Below are 20,770 nucleotides of genomic sequence, written 5' to 3'. Positions count from 1 at the left end.
ATTAAGCAGGAAATGAATGAACTACAACTAGGATTTGGGAGCGAGAACAAATAATGTTTTGTGGTTTAAAAAACTTTGTGCAATGAGGTCTCTAGAAAATGTCTAGGTAAAAGCCTTTGTTTTTATTTAGCTAGGTAAATAATGTATCGAAAGTAAACTTGTATCATAATTAATGGCCTTTTAATTTAAGCCACGTTGAAATTTAAAATATGTTCAGGTTCACAATATGTCTCGTTCAGTCAATGTCAATGATATTGACAATTGAAATAATTATTATTAGGCTTAAGGTAAGACTAAAGTTAAACATTAGCTTACGTTAACTTAAGTTGTATAAAACCGCAACTGTGCCAGTGCATTGGACCTAGTATAGTGGTACTGGTAGTAGACGAATATGTATACAATATAGTATTGTAATTGTATAGACTTAGTATTACTGATAATGATAGTAATACTAATAGTAAATAACTAAGTAATAGACTAGCGTGGCTTTAACTATAAGTTTAATGTGTTTAACTTTAACAAAGGCATCCTGTAGCCTTTGTGACATAACCCTGGCACTAATAATTTATAATGGTACGATTATGAGGACAATTATATTCAAACAAATGTTTTGATAACCTTATGTATGTGAGTATAGTAACATAAAATACTATTAGTATTTTAAGTTAAATCAACCTAGAATTAAAAATATGTTTAAAAGAAGAGACACACTACCCATTTCTATGTGTTTGTCGGTTGTATATAAATACACTTCATGTAGCTTTAAGGCTACCTATTTTGGTAAAACTACACATCACCTAGAAATATGTGAACATGAGCATATGGAAATTTTGGCAAGTAATTCACCCTAGCCTTGTATCCAATTGCACAGTGAGAATAACAACAACTCATACTTCTAGAAAAATTTAAATTCTCGACTCAGGAACAATAGATTACGAATTGTGTATTAAAGAAAGCCTCTCTATTTTTAATGATCACCCAACACCGAATAATAACATCAGCTCCTCTCTATTGTCATTTCAATTTCAGATTCTCAGTGTTTTTATTTGATATTTATTATTATTTTAATGATAAAGTGTTTATACTTATATTTAAGCCTTTCTCTATAGTAATTTCTCTTAGTCTTAATGTTTTTTATTAAATGTGTATACTGCACGTTTTATTAAACATTCCATTGTATTGTTACCATTTAACTCTCTTCTTTATAAACTTCCAATTGAATACAAAACCTCTCGATGCTAATGTTCTTTTTTTATAGTTTGAATATTACAAACTAACTTTTTTGAAATATTAAGGCTGATGATGGAATTTAAGGAAATTTCGAAACATGTGTTAAAAATGTTTTTGGTATTACAGTGTTTTAATATTTCTTATAAGAGTTAGTACTTTTATCCGGTTAATCAGTAAGTTATCCAGGTCTGCCATCAGTTGAGGAAATTTCTGTGAATCAGTATTAGTGTATTAGGCTACAATAATTTCAGAGTTTTGTTGAAAAGTCTACAACTTGTATCAAATTGAACATACCCTATAGCAAATGCTAGAAAAGAAATTAACTACTTTGTTGTTGTGGACATTAGTTTTACCAAATAATCCAAAAGAAACCAATTACAACACTTTTGTCAGAAGTGGGATTATTTTGGTGAAAATTGAACCTTGAGTAAACTTCAACTTTCAAGATGACCTCAAGAAGAAAGATTGGAAATTTATTGAAGTTGATTAAACAGTTAAAAGAAGGTTAAGAATAGAGAGAACCTGGAAATGAAAAGAAAATCATGGAGGAAATAAAACATTAGAAAAAACAAAATTAAAAGACAACCAAGAAATTTATTTAAAATATTAAAAATATCAAAAGGTAAGACATGGCAATTTAAGAGGAGAAATAATATTAAAGAAAAATTATAAACAAAAAATAAGTATAATTGAAGGCAAGATCTATAAAGTTATTGGAGATGTGCGAGGAATTACAACAGTTAGATTGAACAAGTACGAAAGGATATCAATGAAGTATAAAAGACATAAGAAGTATGAAAGATTATAACCCCAAGATCAGTAAGGTAGGAATCTGGAAAAAATGGTAAATGCAAAGATTAAACCAGCCACATCTTTTTCTGCATTGACCCAAGCATTCCAACCTATACCATCATCTACTACAAAGTATAAAATATGAGAGCTTATTTGGTCTACATCTATTACTGCTGTGCCATTTGTTATTGCAACCTTCCCAGACTACTACATCCATGACACTACCCTATCCAGTTCCAGAATTTAGCTGGCCAATTCATCAGCATTGCTTGATTAAGAAAACAACTGACTATGATGGAAAGGTACCATAGGAGGAATATCAGGCTCATTTCAAAATCATTTATAGAGGGAAAGGGTAGATTGATGAAGAACAAACTATGCATCTTGTTGCCCCTTTAAAAGGACCAGCTTTGATGACATTAAGTAATTTTCCAGCTGAGAGACACAAATATCAAGTAACTGCTTATTCAACAGGTTTGGAGTGGCACACCAGAAAGAAGTATCCAGGGCAATATTTAGGAATAAGGTATAGAGAAAGAAGAGACCTTAGCCAAACTTGTAGAAGATCTGGAAATACTTGCCCCATTATCTTACTCAGATGTTTCTTGTGAAATGATGGATTCATTGTATGTGACCAATTCATAGATGTAATAACAGACAAGGACCTGAACATTAGGATGAAGCACAGTAGGTCTACATCTTGAAAAGAAACTCTGCAGTTGGCAATGGAACTGGAATCCATTGAAGTTACAGATAAACTAGACACACCTTCTGATACAATACATAACCTCCTTTCAAATATTGCTTTCCCAATTCAGTGCTGCCCTTTATATTCGAAATTCCACTTAATCCCCTGTGTTTCCATGTGATATTGCTGCATTGTAGCATGCAACAGTCTTCCACCAATAGGAGTGTCACACCACCTCCTAGCACAGCTGGTTCCCTCAATACTGATTGTTTAATAATCATTTCTTGATTTGGCTTTTGTGTTAAAACTTTTTTTTTGCTTGTGAGCTTTATTGAAATTGCCATTTTTTTGTACAATTATCTACTCAAAGCCTTTTGTTGTGGAAAGTTTATTTTTGAACTTTTAATTTTATAACTTTCAAATCATTCTGTATCTGCAGACTTTCTGGGCCCTTTTCTTTACACATTATGAATTCTCAAGTTAATGTTGCTTCTACTTTATCTGGCATGGGACAACAAGTTCTTCACATTGGAAAAACAATAACTGTGGTGTTGGGTTCATTTTTGTCTGTCAAGGAGGTGATAGTTATCGTGTGATGGGAGATGGAGTCCTTTATGCAGCTTGGACCTTCTGAGCCTGAAACAGATATTTCTCTACCTGTGAATCCAGGTTATGAAGATGAGGATATTGATGGCCTTTTCCTTCCTCCTACCTTTGCCAATACTTCTACCACTACTTTAACTGATTTCCCTGGACCTTCCTCTTCTTTCTTGGATATAATTTCCTAGGTTTGTTATATACTTTTCTTGTGTTATACGATTCTTCACCTTCTCCTCATCTAACTTGTGTTTCCCCCCTCCTTCAGATACTTGGGTCCATCCTAAACAGTTTGATCTCAACTTTGTTCTGGTGCCAGCATGCCTCGTCCTCCTTGCTTGGTTGATACAAATGCCTGAATTCCCTTTCCTGGACACCCAATATTTATAATCTCTTCTACAGGCTTGGAGTTCGGATCCTCTATTTTCTGTTTCCTTTCTCATGGCCAATTTTCCTGCCTTCATTATACCCTTACTACCCTCTAATGCTGTCTTTTTTCTGAGGCAATCTACCATTACCCTGAGGGTTTTTTGGCAGATACTAGTTCCCTTATCTTCTCTACTTTGATGTGTTCATTTTCCTTATCACTTCTTACTTGGTTACTCTGTTGCTGGGATCAGTTGGGGATGGACACCCTTCTTGCTCAGGTGCATTTGCCTCTCTCTTATCTCATAGGCTTCCATTTGGCTCCTTGTTTTTTTCTAGGGTGTTTTGGGTAGAGTTCTTGATCATCTTGAGTCGTATTTTGAGACTGTATACTAACATTTTTCCTTATCCTCACTTGTTTTCCATCTCTTTCGAACCCCTTCTTTACCTGTTTCTGTCTCCTGTCCTCTGCTTCCTCTTCTTCCCCCTCCCATTCTGCTGCTCCCATCTGTTCTTCCACTGTTTACAGACTTCAGTGCTGTAAGTCTTAATGGTGATTATTCTCTAGACTTAGGGATGGTAGGGGTCTGTCCAGCTTGGTTTATGGATCTTTGGCTTCCATTTGCAGCCAACTGTTGGGTGCTGCAAGTTCTGTCAGAGGGCTTTACTCATAATTTTTCTGCTCTTCCTCTTATCTCTTCTCTCTGTTCCTGTCTGTTCTCTGGGAGATTCTGTTTCTTACCAGCATCTGTCAGTGGCAGTGTCAGACCTATTGGCCAAAGACACTATCGAAAAGGTTTCTTATCTTTTTCCAGGATTTTATTCCCATTTGTTTGTCATTCTAAAGAAAACCAGGGATTGGCATCTGGTCATAGATCTTTCAGATCTCAATTGGTATCTGGGCCTTCCTTGATTTACCAAGCAGAGTTTTCTCACCTTCTGGTGGTTCTTTGCTCCAGGAATTTGGATGACCCAGGTGGATGTCTCAGATGCTTATTTCCACATTCCCATCTTCCCAGCATCCAGACTTTACTTGTGGTTTGTTTTTAAGATCAGTTACATGCTCTTCTTTTTGGCATTGCATTAGGACATTACACTTTTTGCCAAGTTGTGCTTGCTTTTGCTCATTACATTCATGGCTAAAGACTGTGGTTCAACAATTATATGGATGACTTGCTTCTTTTAGCCCCATTCCAACAGGCTTCCAATGACTACACTATTTTTCTTCTTCGGCAGGCTATGCATCATGGTTGGTTGATCAAGCTGGAAAAGTCTCATCTCACACCGACTCAACATCTGGTTCATTTCTGTATGTTCTTCAATTCACATCTCAGCAAAGCCCAACCTTCTCCACTTCGTTTCAGGGAGCTGGAGTAATTGATTTCCATTGCTCTATTGTCAACTTCTCTTCCTGTGTGGATAATTCTCTTCTGGGGACTTGGGCTTCCATGGAATGCCTTATTCCCATGAGTTGTGCTCACATGTCATTTAAAGTAGACTGCATGATCTGTAGAACCTCCCTCATTAATCTTCCTACTTCCCTGCACACTGATTTCATCTGGTGGGTTGACAGAACCAATACAACAGAAGGTGTTCCTCTTCCTCCCTCTTGTCTGGATCTCCATCTCTTTACAGATGCTTCTCTGATGGATTTGGGCACCTGTCTCAACTCTGGAGATTTCAGGTCAATGGTCCCCAGAAGAATTGATACTTCTTATCAATCTATTGGAACTTTTGACAGTTCATCAAGTTTGGATCTTTTTTTTTTCATTTGTGTATGGCTGTTTATGATCCATACAGATAACTCAACTGTAGTTTCTACATCAATTGCCAGGGGGGCATTCGGTCTTTCTCTCTTTAATGTTTTTCTGTTCCCCATCACTGAATTCTTCATGTGGATATTTGACTAGGGTTTATTGGCATCAACCACTGGTAGTTACTGGGCAGCTCTTTCTACTATTTTCTGGTTTTCCTGTTACTGTTGAGTTTTTTTTTTCCCCCAGTTCTCACTATGCTCTTCCAACCTTTTCATCTCCTTCATTCTTCCCAACTGGGACCTGAATGTTGTTCTCCTCCCCCCTTCCAACCTTTGGCTTCCTATTCCTTATATCATCTCTCTCTCTTATAACCTATTTTCTCTTCCTTTTCACCTGTGGTTGTCAGTATTCTGACATGTATGCCATCAATTTTTCACACATTCTTTTCCATCACTTATATGCTCTTCACAATCCTAATTGCACTTCCTAAAACATCTGTGGCATGTGAAAGTGACAATGTGTTCATTCCTATACCTCTCACATCTATTTCTCAACTCGTATTCTCTATCTAAGCTCTTGATTGCCTACTTTGTGTTGTCCCTGCAGTCCATTGTTATTTTTCCTGCACTGCTCTATTTCATGGCTTCTGATCCCATCTCTTCAAGCCTTGGAATCCTTCTTCCATCCCTGATCTTTTTCTCATTACCCTTACTGGATGGCTTTGTTAACTCACCCATTTAACATATTCTTCTTTGGATGAGGATGCTCATTAATGCTTCCAGGTGTCCTCACATCAAATCTGGTACCTTTCACATTCTTTAGCTGCTCACTTCCATTGTCCGTTGTAAAAGATTGTTTGGGCTGGCATGTGGACAACTCACACTTTTGTTGCACACTGTCTCCATCATGTGGCTGTATATTCGTTGTTGGGCTATAGACCAGCTCCGACTGGGTAAGTTCTCTTTTTTTTATCTTTCATGGGGCTCTCTCATCACTTACAGGATCCAACTCATTGGGAAGTTGGGTCTACCAAGGTATACTTATCCAAAATCTGCACAGTGTAGGGCCATCAAGGCCTGATATAGCACTTACTTGTGAAATGGTGTTGCAATTCATGGTTTCCTTTTGGGCACTTCTTGAAGGGGGCTCATCCAGGTAAAATTTTTCACTGGTCCCTTCATACTTTCCCCATTTCTGGTGCATTTTATGTTCTTTTGTAATCTTGAAGTGATGATTGAACAATCAGTAACGAGGTAGCCTGTTGCACTAGGAGGTGGTGTTGCACTATTGGTAGAGGGTTGTCACATGCTCACTTGCATGCTACAATGCAACAATATCACACAAAGATGTGTGATTAGGTAGGAGTCTCAGGGCTGGTGGCAAGCGAGAAAGTTAGCACATAGAGGGCAGCACTGTTAGAATACTTTTATGATTTAGCATTATCCTTAAATTTTATATTTCACTGAACTCTAAAGTGCCTGGCTGGGTCCACTTTGTCTTAAGGGGCAAAACTGAAACATTGAATTTTAAAAACAATTGTAGAAAACAAACTTTTAGGTATCTTCCACACAATTAAAAAAACCACTTCAAAGTTGAAATGTATTCAACAAAAAATGTTATTTATTAAATTTCATTCATAATAATAATAATAATAAAAAACAACAACTGCAAATATAGATTATAAGTTGATTTCAGCATGCTCCAAATGAAAACATTTGTATTCACAAATTTCCTGAGCAAAATACAGCACCAGTTTGAACCTTGTAACTTCAATACAAATGTAATTTTCAACAATTAGTTTCTCAATCTTAGTGGTGTAATTATGTATATCTCGGGTTTGAATAGTCATAGACTAGTGATCTAAACTAGTTATGTTATGAAAGTTCTTTTTCTGTTATTTTAAATGGTATAAATCAATAAGGCTTTCAGTTCAGTGAAGACTTGCACAGATATTGGAACAAAGTGATAAAAGCTTATTTTGGTGCTGTGTTGCTAGAATAAAATATGTTTGCGAACACATTCCACTAAAATTACAGTCCTTTTTTTAAACTAATTTTATCATTTGTATTTTTGATGTACCACCACAACAGAAAAATATATTTTTTCATGGAATAAGATGAGTTGAGCATCGTTCTTTGTTTTTCCAACAAAGCTGCTGTTTTTTAGGCAATGATTATGTTCTTAAGCTTATCAGCCTAAATAACTGCTTGAATGGAAAATGAAAACCACCAAAATATAATATATAAATAGTTATAGAATGGGTTTAAAACTTATTGCATATATAAAATGAAACCTAACTGAAATTTTATAAAAGCTTGTTTACAGTTTTGGTATGGTTAGAAAATTATTTTTATTTTGTGACAGTGATTTGAAACAGGGAAATTGCATGTGGTGTTTTTTTGAATCAAATCCATAATAAAATTTACAGTTTTATGAGATAAAAACAATTGGAAATAGTGTAGGAAGATGTAAAAATCTGTAATTGAAATGTACAATAAAGGTAACTATTTTTACTTGTTTCCTAAAGAAACATCATAACAAAATCTTTTTAGAATTTTCAAAACTGAATTTATACAAATATCAGAAAAAGTAAGATATTTTATTTTGCACAAGTTACATAGTTTATAGAAAGCTCATTTCAAGTTTCAACCAATTCCATATAGTAGTTTTTTGTTTTCAATTTAGTAAAATAACCCATACAACAGGTGCATCTGTTTCCAGCACAAGAGTTAAACATAACCCTTCAACCTACTTGTATGTTAGTTGTTTTGAGCCAGGAAACATATCATCCTTTTTAACCATAACAATGGTTTTTGAAAGGAAGGATGTTTTTGATACTTAGTGAATGGTAGAATTAGTATTTCAATCTTTTTAACTAGTTACATGTAGCTAGGAGAGCATAATTGTCACACAGGCTCAGTATGAACTTTATTAGATTTAACATGGGTATAGTATGGTTTATATCTAAAACAATACTTTTAATTATGTATATTCTTAGATGAAAGATTAAATATCAACCAAAAGAGTACTCACAGACGTGTCATTATACCCAATTGATAAAGGCTTTTTCTGTATTTGTCTAAAGCAAGTGAACAAATTTTCATTCTAACTTTTTTAGTTATCAATCTCTTCTTTAATCGTTTTCACTAAAAGAAATGAAGCAGTTGAAGTAGAAAATCGAAGTTGTGAAGGTCGTATATGTATATTTGTGGCAGTTGTCCAAATTGATACAGTAGAAAACAATGGCACTACAAACAGTGTACATCTAGAGTGGAAATGCAAGAACTAGCTTTAGTAATAACATAGTTTTAAAATTTAAGTTATTTATTTTCTTAGGCTTAGAATATTCTGTAATAATTAGCAGTAAATTGTAAATTATTCAGTTTTTGGTCTATTTTGTACATTGCATTTATTGATCTTGATAAAGTCACAAATGCTATAATAATCTTTGAATTCTTTAATATCACACTCAGTGATATAAGGTGTACTTTAGTTTTCTTAGTTGCATTGTTTATGATGAACATGTTGTGTTGTAAATTAAACTTAGTAGAATGAAAAATGCAGTAAGAAAAAAGGCAATTCAGGGATAATGAAATAAATTAAAAGGGTGAAATTGAAGGCTTAAGAAAAAGTATACATGAGAGCCAGAAATAAACTTTTGATTGACAAAAATAATTCTACTAATGATTGTGGTAATGGAACATTGGTCTTATATCATAACACCTGTTATTGAAAGAGTGACAACTCAAGTACAGTCATTAAAGAGGTAAACCAGAATACCTTTTTTTATTGCATTTTTTAAAGATAAGTTTGTGTTTCCTGTTAAAACCACCTGCCACATCAGCAGTACTATTTATATTCAGGTGGATAAGCTTAACTGTAGCTTTGCTTTTATGGGATTACTACCACAGAGCCTAATGTTTTAAATAAATAAGAAAATAACTTTTGTTTTTACCAAGTATTCTTTCATTCTAGATTATAAAAGAAAAACTGGCTTTTGTAGAAACTTTTTCAAAATGCTTTAAACTTAGTATGCTGCAAATATGCTGGTTAATGATGCATCTTAGATCTACATGTATATAGTGACAAAACCTTAAAAGTAATTAGGTTTATACGTTTATCTCAAATTCTAGTGGAGATGTGAACTATTAGTGCAGTTTTAAGAAAATAAAATAGTTAACTTCATTGAAATTCAAAATACATACCAAATTAATGGTTCAGAATTTGTATTAAATATGTAGTTTTCCTGCTTTTGTGGATTTATTGAATAAGTGTTGTATATTCAGTGGATAAACATCATGACTTTCACTTTCAACCATAGGTTAAGGATAAGACTTATTTTTTTTGGATGACTCACGTGAAATTGCACATGTAGTATTTAGAGAAAAGACGTTAAATTGCATGTCATGTTTCATGCATTCTGGCAGTGTGGTAGGATGAAATATTAAAACTAGCAGACATTTTTTGATTTCACATTAAAGGACAGTAGAGGCTAACACTGTATGTTGAATTGTAAAAAGACCAGTCAAAATGCCCAAGCGGTCTTATCAAATAAAAGATGAAGCTAGAGAAAAGTAAGAAAATTTATTTGAATTCCAAAAGTGTAACTAAGAGCTACTTAAGATGTACTTCTAAGCAGATGTTGTATTTTTTCAGGTATATGTACTACTGTAGCTTTCAATGTGAACTTGGTTCTTATTGTTAAGATGTTAATTTTGTCATGCAAGTATTTTTATATGATTCTTTGATATCTATTTGGAGAGATATTAATTAACTCATTTTAAGGTTCTCGTAAAAACTATTATTATTATTATTTTTACAAATAAATGTGAACTTTTGTGATGAAATATAAACAGTAGAGATTTTGGTTGCCAAAACAATTTATGTAATGTATTCTATTTTAAATTATTTGTGTATCAATGAATTTTATTGATTTTATGTACATTAGTTTCATATTGTTAAAATGAATGAAAGATTGTGCATAAACATTTGAACTGTAAGCTTAATTGTGTGAATAATCAAACATACACTCTTGTGCAAATTATTTTTGCAAATAGCTGTTGAAAAATGTGTCCTTCATATAATATCAGTGACCAATTTATTAGCCAGTTTAGTAGTAGAGTAGATAACTTCTAGAATGTAATGCTAACTGAAAAAGCTTATTTAAAATCATTAATTTTATAGGTTTTTCAGAATGGTAGTAGAGGAATAACACTTTTATAAAATACATGGCTCATAAATTTTTTATAATTTGTTTTAATTATTTCTGTTTGGGCAGTACTGGGATTTTTTAAAAGTCATCTATTATTTTACTTGTACAGAATAATGCAAAAAAGAAACCTGTAGAGACATAAAGCTAAATTGGGAACATGCCTGATTTTGCTAAGGGCTATACCAAGGGTAGTGTGAATGTGGTGTAAATGTGCATCTTTTAAGGCAAGGATATATTAGATTTCTTTTGAGGAGTGCCCTGATTTTGCTAGCATGTCACCAGATAATTTTGTGTACAGAAGGAAGATACCAATGGGAAAGACATCCCCATTAAGTATTTGTTTGTTTTGTTTTTCTCAGAATTTCTGTGTGATACTTTAAAAATATTTACTTTTTTTCTTCACATAATTTTTCATTGTGTTCTTTGGATAATTTATATATCATATTAAGAAATTAGTTTCTTCTATTTTAAATTCAGCTTTTTTATTTATAGGCAATATGCTACAGATGTAGCAGTTCCAAGCTCTCCTGTTTGGACTTGCTTATCTCTCTTTGGTTAACTTGTGTACAGGATTACTGATGAGGAGTGGAATTCTCAGAAACTTGTTTAACTCAGTAACACATGTTGATCAAAGCGTAGATTGAACTGTACCTCCCTTAACTTAGACTTCAAGATTAAACAATTTTTGGAATACTAAATTTATTCATTAATCAGACTTTTACTGTCTTTTTTTTTTAATGATAACACGTGAAAACTCTGTTCTAACATCAGTTTCCTTTAACAGTGCCGTGGAACATGAGCAATCTGTCTAATCCAATTTTGTTTAGCATTCTGTTGCTGTGGTGCTTTAAAATGCTTTAAATTAATTTTATGCAGCATTTATAATTGCAGTTTATAGATTTTTTTATTATAGTGATATTTTAGCTTTTATAACATTAAAGCATATCATTTAATTTCTTATCAATTAAATAAATTTGCAAGTCCTGGAGTACAACAGATTTACCAGCAGTTGTTCATTTGTGTGTGTTGTTTATTGTACTGTGGTTTCCCTCCCAGAATTTCACCTGATAGTTAAAAAAAATATGATTACTTAGGACCAGGATTTTAAGTTTGACTGTATAGAACAAGTGCTTCTTAAGCTTTGGAGCACTAATTTTGACCCAACACTCTTAAGTAAGTGGCCAAAAATGTAGTGTAATTGGTTACAAATGCAAGGAAAACAGTAAGAAAATATTATATTTCTTAATGTGTTATGTTGTTAGACATTGGATACTTTTTTAATGATACAGAAATTGTGATGTGCCCTTTTAGTGATTAGAAAAATTGTTTTGACCCTGGTACACCATGCTATATGCTAATTTAAAAACTTAAGTATTGTTCTCCTAGAAACTTTAGAATTGGAATGTTGATTGAAGTTTTGTTCAAACAGCGAGAAAAAACTTCTAGTCAAGTACTTTCTTTTCTTTAGATGATTTGTGTGAAGACACTGCAATTTCTTGTGTACTTGTATAGTAGATAAGCTAATCAATGTCTTGTTACTCTCCAAGATCATCTAGACTGTTAACAGCTTGGTGATTTTTAGATCACCACATAGCATGAGTAAATATAACACATTTCACTATTTCAACTAGCTTCAGGGTTTGGAGTTTTAATCGCAGACTATTTCATGTCACATTTTGTCAGCTGTTTTAAAATATTTTTTTATAATCTATGCTAATTCTGCCATCAGAAATGTGACTACTAAATTAACCTCTTTCAGATAATGAGCTTGGCTGTTTGTCTGACTTTCCATCTGAGGCCTTTGTTTAATTTTACCAGTTGAAGAGAGTTGGTTGTTTCAGTTGTAATATCTATTGCCTTTGTGTATGATTACTGACTTTTCATTTTTAGTTTTTCACTCTTTGCATTCCCATTGTAAAAATTAACTTACAAAATTATGAAAAAGTCTATACAAGGAGATGCAAATGTCAAGCACCACCTACTGTTGATTCAGTCAAGGATACTCACACAACCAGATAACTTCCAAAATGATAGACTTAACTTATTTGCACACAGTAGCTAATTCCTCCAGCAAATGCCTTTGAGATTTCTACCAACAGAAGGATGACAATTCTTCTACAAACAGTAAATCCCCATAAGTACTCACATTCAAAATTAACTTCATTCTTATATTTGGCACTGTCTTTAATCAACATGTTTCTTTACATTTTAATTTAATCAATTTTGTGATATTTGTGCTACCTTTTCACAGTGTTAACTTTCTTTGGTTTCCTTTTAGTTTGTTTTATCTTTGATTTAAAACTACATCCACCCCAAATAAATAGAAGAAAAAAAAAGATATGGAGAATTGCTACCTCATTCATGAATCCTCAAGTGACAGTGACTACTCCTACTCCTGAGGTTCTGCAGATGCTTCTAACAGTGCCCCTATTTTATCTATAGCCACGGGAGGGTCATAGACTGTTTAAGACATTGTTGTCATAGTTCAGTGTGTTGTGGGTTGTTTCCTTCCTTGCTTCATCTGCTTATTCCTGCATTTGATCAGCAGTTGCCACCTTCTGGGTTTGCACTAAGTTCCTCTTTATCTGTTGAGGACAGTTTTCTTCCATCAAATCTCTTTGTGAATTATTCATGTTTGTTCTTTACTTTCCTTTTCTTCTATGTCTTTTCATTCTTTCCATTCCTTACTACATGACCCTCACACTGAAGATCGTTTGTTTTTTCTCTTCTTTTCTAGATATACTTGTCCCTGTTGACACATTCCTGAATCAGCTTCATTCCCACTCTCAAATGCCTTCTCCATCTTGACTCCAGTATTCTTTTGCCATGGCTTATGGCCATTCACCTTTTATTGTTCTTTGATTTCCAAATCCTAGAGTCCCTTCTACCTGCTTGTAGGGGCTGACTCTTTGTCTCCAGTAATACTCTCTAATGCCCATCTTCACCTTTGTCTTATCTGTCCTCTCTTCATCTCCTATATGAAGCTCTACACTGTGATCCTGATATTTTTTGGGGGATCAACAATATGTTATTTTCATTATGTTGGTCAGGGTTTCATCTACTGCCTTGTCCCTGCTTACTTGGTTCATCTGTTGTTGGGACCTTCTGGGTTGTGATGCTCCTCTTGTCTCTACTATTTGTCTTCCCCATTATTTCTTCTGTGACCTGCATCTGGCTCCTTTTCTTAAAGACTCAGGCCAAGAATGCTCAACACTAGTTCTCCCATTCCTCCAGAGTGTCTCATCTCTTACAACCTTATGAATCCACTTCCATTCCTCAACCCCATGAATCTTCCAATTCTCTATATTTTCCCATTTATTGTTGTTCTACTGCTTCTTGCCATCTCCACTCCTCTTGAGTTGGCCATTGCATGTCCCATATGTGACTCCTTCCCTTTGTACCCAGTAAGTTCAGGCCCTATAGGAGAAAGTTCTTTAGTAAAATCTACTTTATTAGGCTTTAAGAAGAAATTTGGTAACGGTCTGCCGATGTAAAAATGTATTATATATTTCCATGTATTTCACTTTGAGATAAATTATATGGGTTCAACCAAGGAGTTGATAAATTGGAATGATTAGAGAGATAAAGTTCAGCCAGTAATAGTAATTGTAATTTTTCCTTATCCTTGAATGGGAGATTTTTTTTAGACCTAGCCTGACATATGTTGCATATTGCTTAGATTTTTTAATTGTTTTCTTTACATGTATATTGTAAAGTATCTGTGGTAAGTAAATGTTTAATTGTAGCTTTAAGAGAATATGTAATGTACTTGATGTTTGTGTGGTAAGACAAATGTGTTGACATATAGTTGGGTTTATAAAAAAAGCTATATGTTAGATGTATATAAATAAGCATGATTATTTTGGCTTTAAGGAAAAATTTTAAAATAGCTATGGATTGTATTTTGTTCATTAAATTTTTTAAAAAATTCTTGGTATAAAATTCCATGTTTTGGATATATTACTTTCAGGATGAGAGAATTCAAAGTTGTTGTTCTGGGAAGTGGAGGAGTTGGGAAGAGTGCTCTAACAGTTCAGTTTGTCTCGGGAACCTTTATGGAGAAATATGATCCAACAATAGAAGATTTCTACCGGAAAGAAATTGAAGTGGATTCTGCACCTTGTGTCTTGGAAATTTTAGACACTGCTGGTACTGAACAGTTTGCTTCTATGCGAGATTTATACATAAAAAATGGACAGGGTTTTGTTGTTGTATACAGCATCACTAATCACCAGACATTTCAAGACATTAAAAATATGAAGGAACAAATTATGCGAGTGAAGAACCTGGAACGTGTACCAGTAATTCTTGTTGGAAATAAGATAGACATTGAGCAGCAAAGAGAAGTAAGCAGCATGGAAGGAATGTCCCTAGCCCAACTTTGGGGATGCCCTTTTATGGAGGCCTCTGCAAAAAATAAGTGCAATGTGAATGAAATGTTTGCTGAAATAGTCCGTGAGATGAACTTTACCCCTGAGATAGAGACATCCAGTCACTGTTGTGTTGTTCTCTGATGCAGGTTAGTAGAGTAATTATAAATTCAGCTCTTTTTTTTTTTTAATGTTCTTTACTTTAAATAAACTAAGAACTGCATTACAGTGACACTTAATACTCAGATTCTGTTTTTGTAGTGTTTTCACTAATGGTGAGAAATAATTACACAGTCTGTAATTATCATGGGTTCCAGATGAACACAAATTGTACATTACTGTGACAGTTAAACTCAGATTCTGTTAGTGTTATGTTATTTGGGAGTTGTGATGTGTAGAATGGTATCAGCTTTAAAATTCAATAGTTTTCATGGGTTCCATCTAAACGTTGTAACTGATGGTATTGTATACAAGTAAAAATAGGTTATTCCTTGATATTGAATAATTGTGATATTCCATTGCCTTATGTAGTTGGAACAGAGGTCATCTCTATAAACTATTGCCAGCATGTAGAGCAAAATGTTTTCACACAATTCATGTGGACTTGTGTAGTTGTTCATTATGCGTGTACCTATGCCTAAAATATTTTTATTTCTATCTTTGTATAATAGCACCACCTACTAGCCAGGAATATTTACACTGGATTACATGTATTATATTAGCACCACTATCAGAAACATTTACACAAGATTCTTTCTATATACGGACACCACCCTTTAATCTGGAAAAAAAAATACACTAAATTTAACATTCAGTAGTACTACTGGCTGGAAATACATATATCTGACTTGAACACCATTGGTAAAAAATGCTTTACTTTTATAAATTAAATTTACTTGTATAAACAGGACAAGTAACATTTTAATATTTAGTGAAGAAATTACTGAATCGAATAATTAAATAAAAAATATATTAATGACTATGGGTTGAAACATTGTAATTATTAAAATCAGAACTTGTTCACAGTAAAAGTTGCTGTTATTATATTTTTGAACTAAACATTTTCATTTGTGTAATTTAGATTATTTATCTGAAATAAAATAGTTTTTAATGTATGTTATTTTACACTTTATCATATTTTTAGACTTGATTTCTTTTTTTCAGTATGTTGATATATGGACAGCTAACAAATAAGCATACAGGAAGAAGATTGGGAGTTGTGCCTTTTTTTAATGGCAGAACCCTTCCACTGACCAGCATATAATGTGGACTGTTGTTGTGCAATAACTTCTATACTCCTTAGGTCACTTCTGAAATTTGCAAAAACATCTCCAGTAATTTCTTTGTGTTCACTTCTTAAAGTTAAGCTTCTCCACAGATTTACTTACTTTGTTTCAGCTGCTTGGTTTTTACATCATGTATTGTACATGTACATATGTGAGTTCATGAATAAGCATCAAATGGGTGCATTTGGTGAAATGAAAATTACCCAAGGCACCAGTGAGATTTTAGTAGCCAAACTTTAAAGTTAGAAACTTTAGGCAAAGATTTGAAACCAATATAAATTTTAATACGAAATAATAAATTTTAGTTACCTCAAAAGCTGTTTTAGGCAATGTGATGCTACTTTTATAAACTGACTCTATGTGTTAATGTTTGGTGCTTCCAAAGGCCAGTCAGATGTTGCCTAGTTGTCAGCAGTCTTTCAAGTCCATGATGTGTATCATAACATTTTATAGGACTTTATTGGCTGATATCATCATAATCTGGTTTTGGAGATCTGTTTAAGTTTCCATGTCAAATAGAAACATTGTATGATTTCTGTAAGATCCAAAGCCCAAAATGTTATGTTTCCTTTATCTGATGTCTAGAAGTCCTTGTTGTATATATAAATGTATTTAGGTAAAGGAAATATAATAATTTTGTGTAATGTCATTTGTATTGGTGGAAGTTTCTTATATAATTTGAAATTTTGTTATAAGAATGACCAAAATCTCTTGATAATGTATAGATGTATTAGTATTTGCTATATGTTAAAATTGAGAAAAAGTATAATGTGTTGGCAAAAATATTTGTAAGTAATTTTGCTTTATTATGGTGCTGTAAAGTATGTTTGTAAGCAATTTTTTTTACTACAATGCTATAAAAAAATATCTTTTGGATGCCAAATTATTTATGCTAAGTATATTATAGTATTGGGAAAAAAAAAAAACATGCCTGTGACCATAATTTCAACAACATTTCTGATGTAAAATTTAACTGAATATTTATGCAGTTATTAATGGATCTAGTCGAAGCAGTACAGAACTGGTGATTGTTTTCTCATAAACAGTCTAATCGTACAATAAATTAAAGCAGTAATTTGTGAACTTCTTTTAATATTAAAGCAAAAATGAAAAACTGTTTTCTCTACATTATAACTAAAATGTGCATGATAATATACATTGAAATAGAAAATGTTTCAGAACATTTTTTGAAGAAAAGTTGATATAATCAGGACAAAAATGTCTTACTTTTTAAAATTTCATGTTGTTTTTTTTTAAAGCTCTTAGCCAAAAATTGCATATAGATTTGTCGTTTGGGATTGATACATAATCTTTCTGTTTTGCTTTAAAAAAACCTAGTCTTAAGCCTATCGGGTAACAAAAAGGAGTTAATTTTTTCTGAAAAAAGTAACTTAGGATATTATTAGTCCAGAGTTTTCTATAAATGAAAATGTTTTCATTGTTGAGGAGTAAATTTCATTTATCACTCCCAGAAGATGAACAAGAAAATTTTCCTTGAGTCATTTAGACATTACTCTTATTAGTTACTTCCTTGAAGTTGGTATGTATTGAAAGTTAGACATTCATATAAACTTTATTAGCAAGTAAAAGCCACCAAAAATCTGCAAAATGAATGTTTGCTATTCTCTGCAAAACATATTATAAAGATAGGTGTGCAGGCCAGTAGTTTTAGTCCACATAAATGAACCATAAATTTAGTTTTGTAGTTGCAGTTGAAAAGATTTCACATTTGTGATATCTTCATGCCGAAGATTCGTCGCCCATTAAAAAATGTACTTCCATACTTCAGTTAAATGAGGAAATTCAAAATATTTTTTGAGGTTTGTGTAGAATGTTTTAAAATTGGTGATGTGCTTTTGTATTTTTAATTGGCATTCTATATCTGTAGTTTACTTCCTTAATTTTATTGCTATTGATTTTGTTAGCAGCTGACAAACTTTTGCTAATAATGCTCTCAGTTCTGTTTCTATACAGCTTAGAATTGTCATCATTTTTTTTGTTCTATTATGAGTTACCTTAATTTTATTGACCTTATGAATGTTATGCCTTATTTTCTAAAGTTATCATAAATCTTGTTTATATTTTACTTGAACTGTATAGTATCTTAGTAGTATGACACCTTGTAGTGAGCCCTCATGTATTGAAGTAACTATAATAATACCTCACTACTTAGAAAAGTAGTAATAATACTGTTATGTATTATACCAATGTTGCTTATGGAACAACAACATATTAGTTGAGATGATAAGTAATAGTATGTTTTTGCAGTCTACTGTATTTATGGTATCACATTACATAAAAGTGAAGTGGAAGGAATGGTGCCATACTTCTCAATATTACACGATGGGTTTATGTTTCACAAAGGGATAAATTTATATGACTAACTAGATTTAGAACAATATTCAATGAAGTTAAATTTTAGGTAGGTTTTCACTTAAATCTTTGATTATAATTGCCTTTCGTATTTATTATAAAAAGGATTTTTTTTTCTTTAACCCTTTTGTTAACAGACATTGTGCATTCTCAGGAACCAGGAAAAAAAGTTGGGAAGTTTGATGAAATATCACAAATTCTTTATATAATTGATTTGTGTATTTTATTAAAGAAAGACCCTTCAAAACATGTATCATTGGAAACAATGTGAGAAACTCTTATCAAAGTTCACCCATATGGTCCCTAAGAATAGAAATAGTGTATTAAGTACAACCTATGGTAAGCAAGGAGTTAAAATGGACTGAATATAGCTAGGTCTTTCATTTTTTTATGCTCTTAATTCAAGTTACGCTTCAACCTAGACAATATCAAAAGAAAGTAAAATCTGTAGGAATAAAGTATGTGTTAAAATTTAATATTTTATGAGTTAGAACTTTTGCAGTATTATATATTTTTTTAATGATTATTCAAGATTACTACAAGTCTGAGGGTATTAAGTTATTTTACAGGTCAGAAAAATATAATGAAAGCAAAGTATATTGTAGAAGATATCTGTATACACATACAAATACATATGTATTCTGTTTGTAAGGAAAGTATTTTAGAAGTAAACATTGTTTTTAAAGAGTTTTAATGTTTGTTGCAAAGCTTTTTGTACAACATGAAACTGTTGTTTTCCTTTTTTTTCTTTTTATGAAACGGATTAGACAAACTTTATAACAATCTTCAGAGAAATTTCTAGTTAAGCCAATGTTTCATGTGACATTTAGTGAAAGTTTGAACAATGTACAGTGTTCTGTCATGAGAGGTGATTGGCTTCTGTATGTTGTTTCATAAGAAATGACTTGTATATGTTCTATTATGAGTGTTCTGTATATTTAAGACAGGTTGATCTTATACAGGGATTAGCAGTTTAACTCAGGTACCACTTCTTGTAAAGCATGTTTATAAGATTGATGTATTTTTCATACTGTTTTATAAAGCCTGTAGCAAATGTGTGTGTGTGTGTAGAAAAGCATTTTAAACAGTTTCACATATAGTATTAAACATGTAATGCTCATTCCATAACTTGGTTATGAGTAATTCTTTCTTTATAAATATAAATATATACATATGTTGGTGTTTAAAACCATATCATAAACTTTGAACTAATTTCGCAATTAAGCTATTTCCACATTTTAAACAAGTGTTTTTTGTATATCAAGTTCTACTGTCTTTATCCAAACATTGTCCTCATGTGAATATAGTTTAACACACACACACACACACACCTAACTAAAGAGCCATCCTTGCAAGATTATTCATACTTGTAACTTGTCTGAAGTCTGCCATATTTAAAATCATAAAGATGGTACCATAAATTGCTTAAATAGGAATGCTGTTTTAAAAAATAAAGATGAGCTAAAACATTTAATGTAACACCTTTTTTTACATTACTTATGAAACTTTTATCTGTATTCACAGAGGCTTGCAGGTAACTATTATACAATTAGATCCTTTGTAGGGGAGGATATTAACTTTGCTGCTATTCCTCTTATGAAGCAAGAAAACTGGTTCAAAGAATATGATATGATAAAATTTTGAAAAACACCAGTTTAAAGTACATGACATTTTAAGAACAAAACTGTGATATGGAATATAAACTATAAAGCTAGATATTAATATATAAGTAATTACTTGTTAAGAGATATTGGTAAACAAGTAAAGAAATAGCTGTGGCGTTAAAAGGTAGAATTTACAAATATAAAATTTTCGTAACATGCTGGCAGAAAACAATATGTAAATAACTAAGCTTTGAAAAGTAGAAAAATATCAATACTTATACACTGATATACACAGAACAAACTTTGTACCAGTATAAAGCTTAATATACTGGTTTCTAAGATTGTAAACAGCTCAAAATGTGTACAAGTAGAGAACTTTTCTTAATACACACTTGTAGGAAACTGTATGTACAAGCAGAAAGCTATAGAAAATTGGTAAGCAGAATGCTGTAATAAGTTGAGATATTGAGAAGATGTACAAAAGAAAATGGTTTA

At 32.4% G+C, this 20,770-nt stretch overlaps 1 protein-coding gene across 1 annotated transcript; it reads left to right on the top strand.

Moving 5' to 3' along the window:
* Window positions 1-20,770, top strand: LOC106478429 (ras-related protein Rap-2a-like). The gene is made up of 3 exons (XM_013938972.2): window positions 1-106; window positions 14,613-15,161; window positions 16,177-20,770. Exons 1-2 carry the CDS (start codon window positions 99-101, stop codon window positions 15,154-15,156), a joined length of 552 nt encoding a protein of 183 aa, XP_013794426.1. The 5' UTR covers window positions 1-98; the 3' UTR covers window positions 15,157-15,161; window positions 16,177-20,770.

The sequence above is a fragment of the Limulus polyphemus genome, unplaced genomic scaffold (genome assembly GCF_000517525.1).
Source record: "Limulus polyphemus unplaced genomic scaffold, Limulus_polyphemus-2.1.2 Scaffold210, whole genome shotgun sequence".
Lineage (NCBI taxonomy): Eukaryota > Metazoa > Arthropoda > Merostomata > Xiphosura > Limulidae > Limulus > Limulus polyphemus.
The sequence above is the reverse complement of the archived record's forward strand: the minus strand, read 5'-3'. Positions and strand labels throughout refer to the sequence as shown.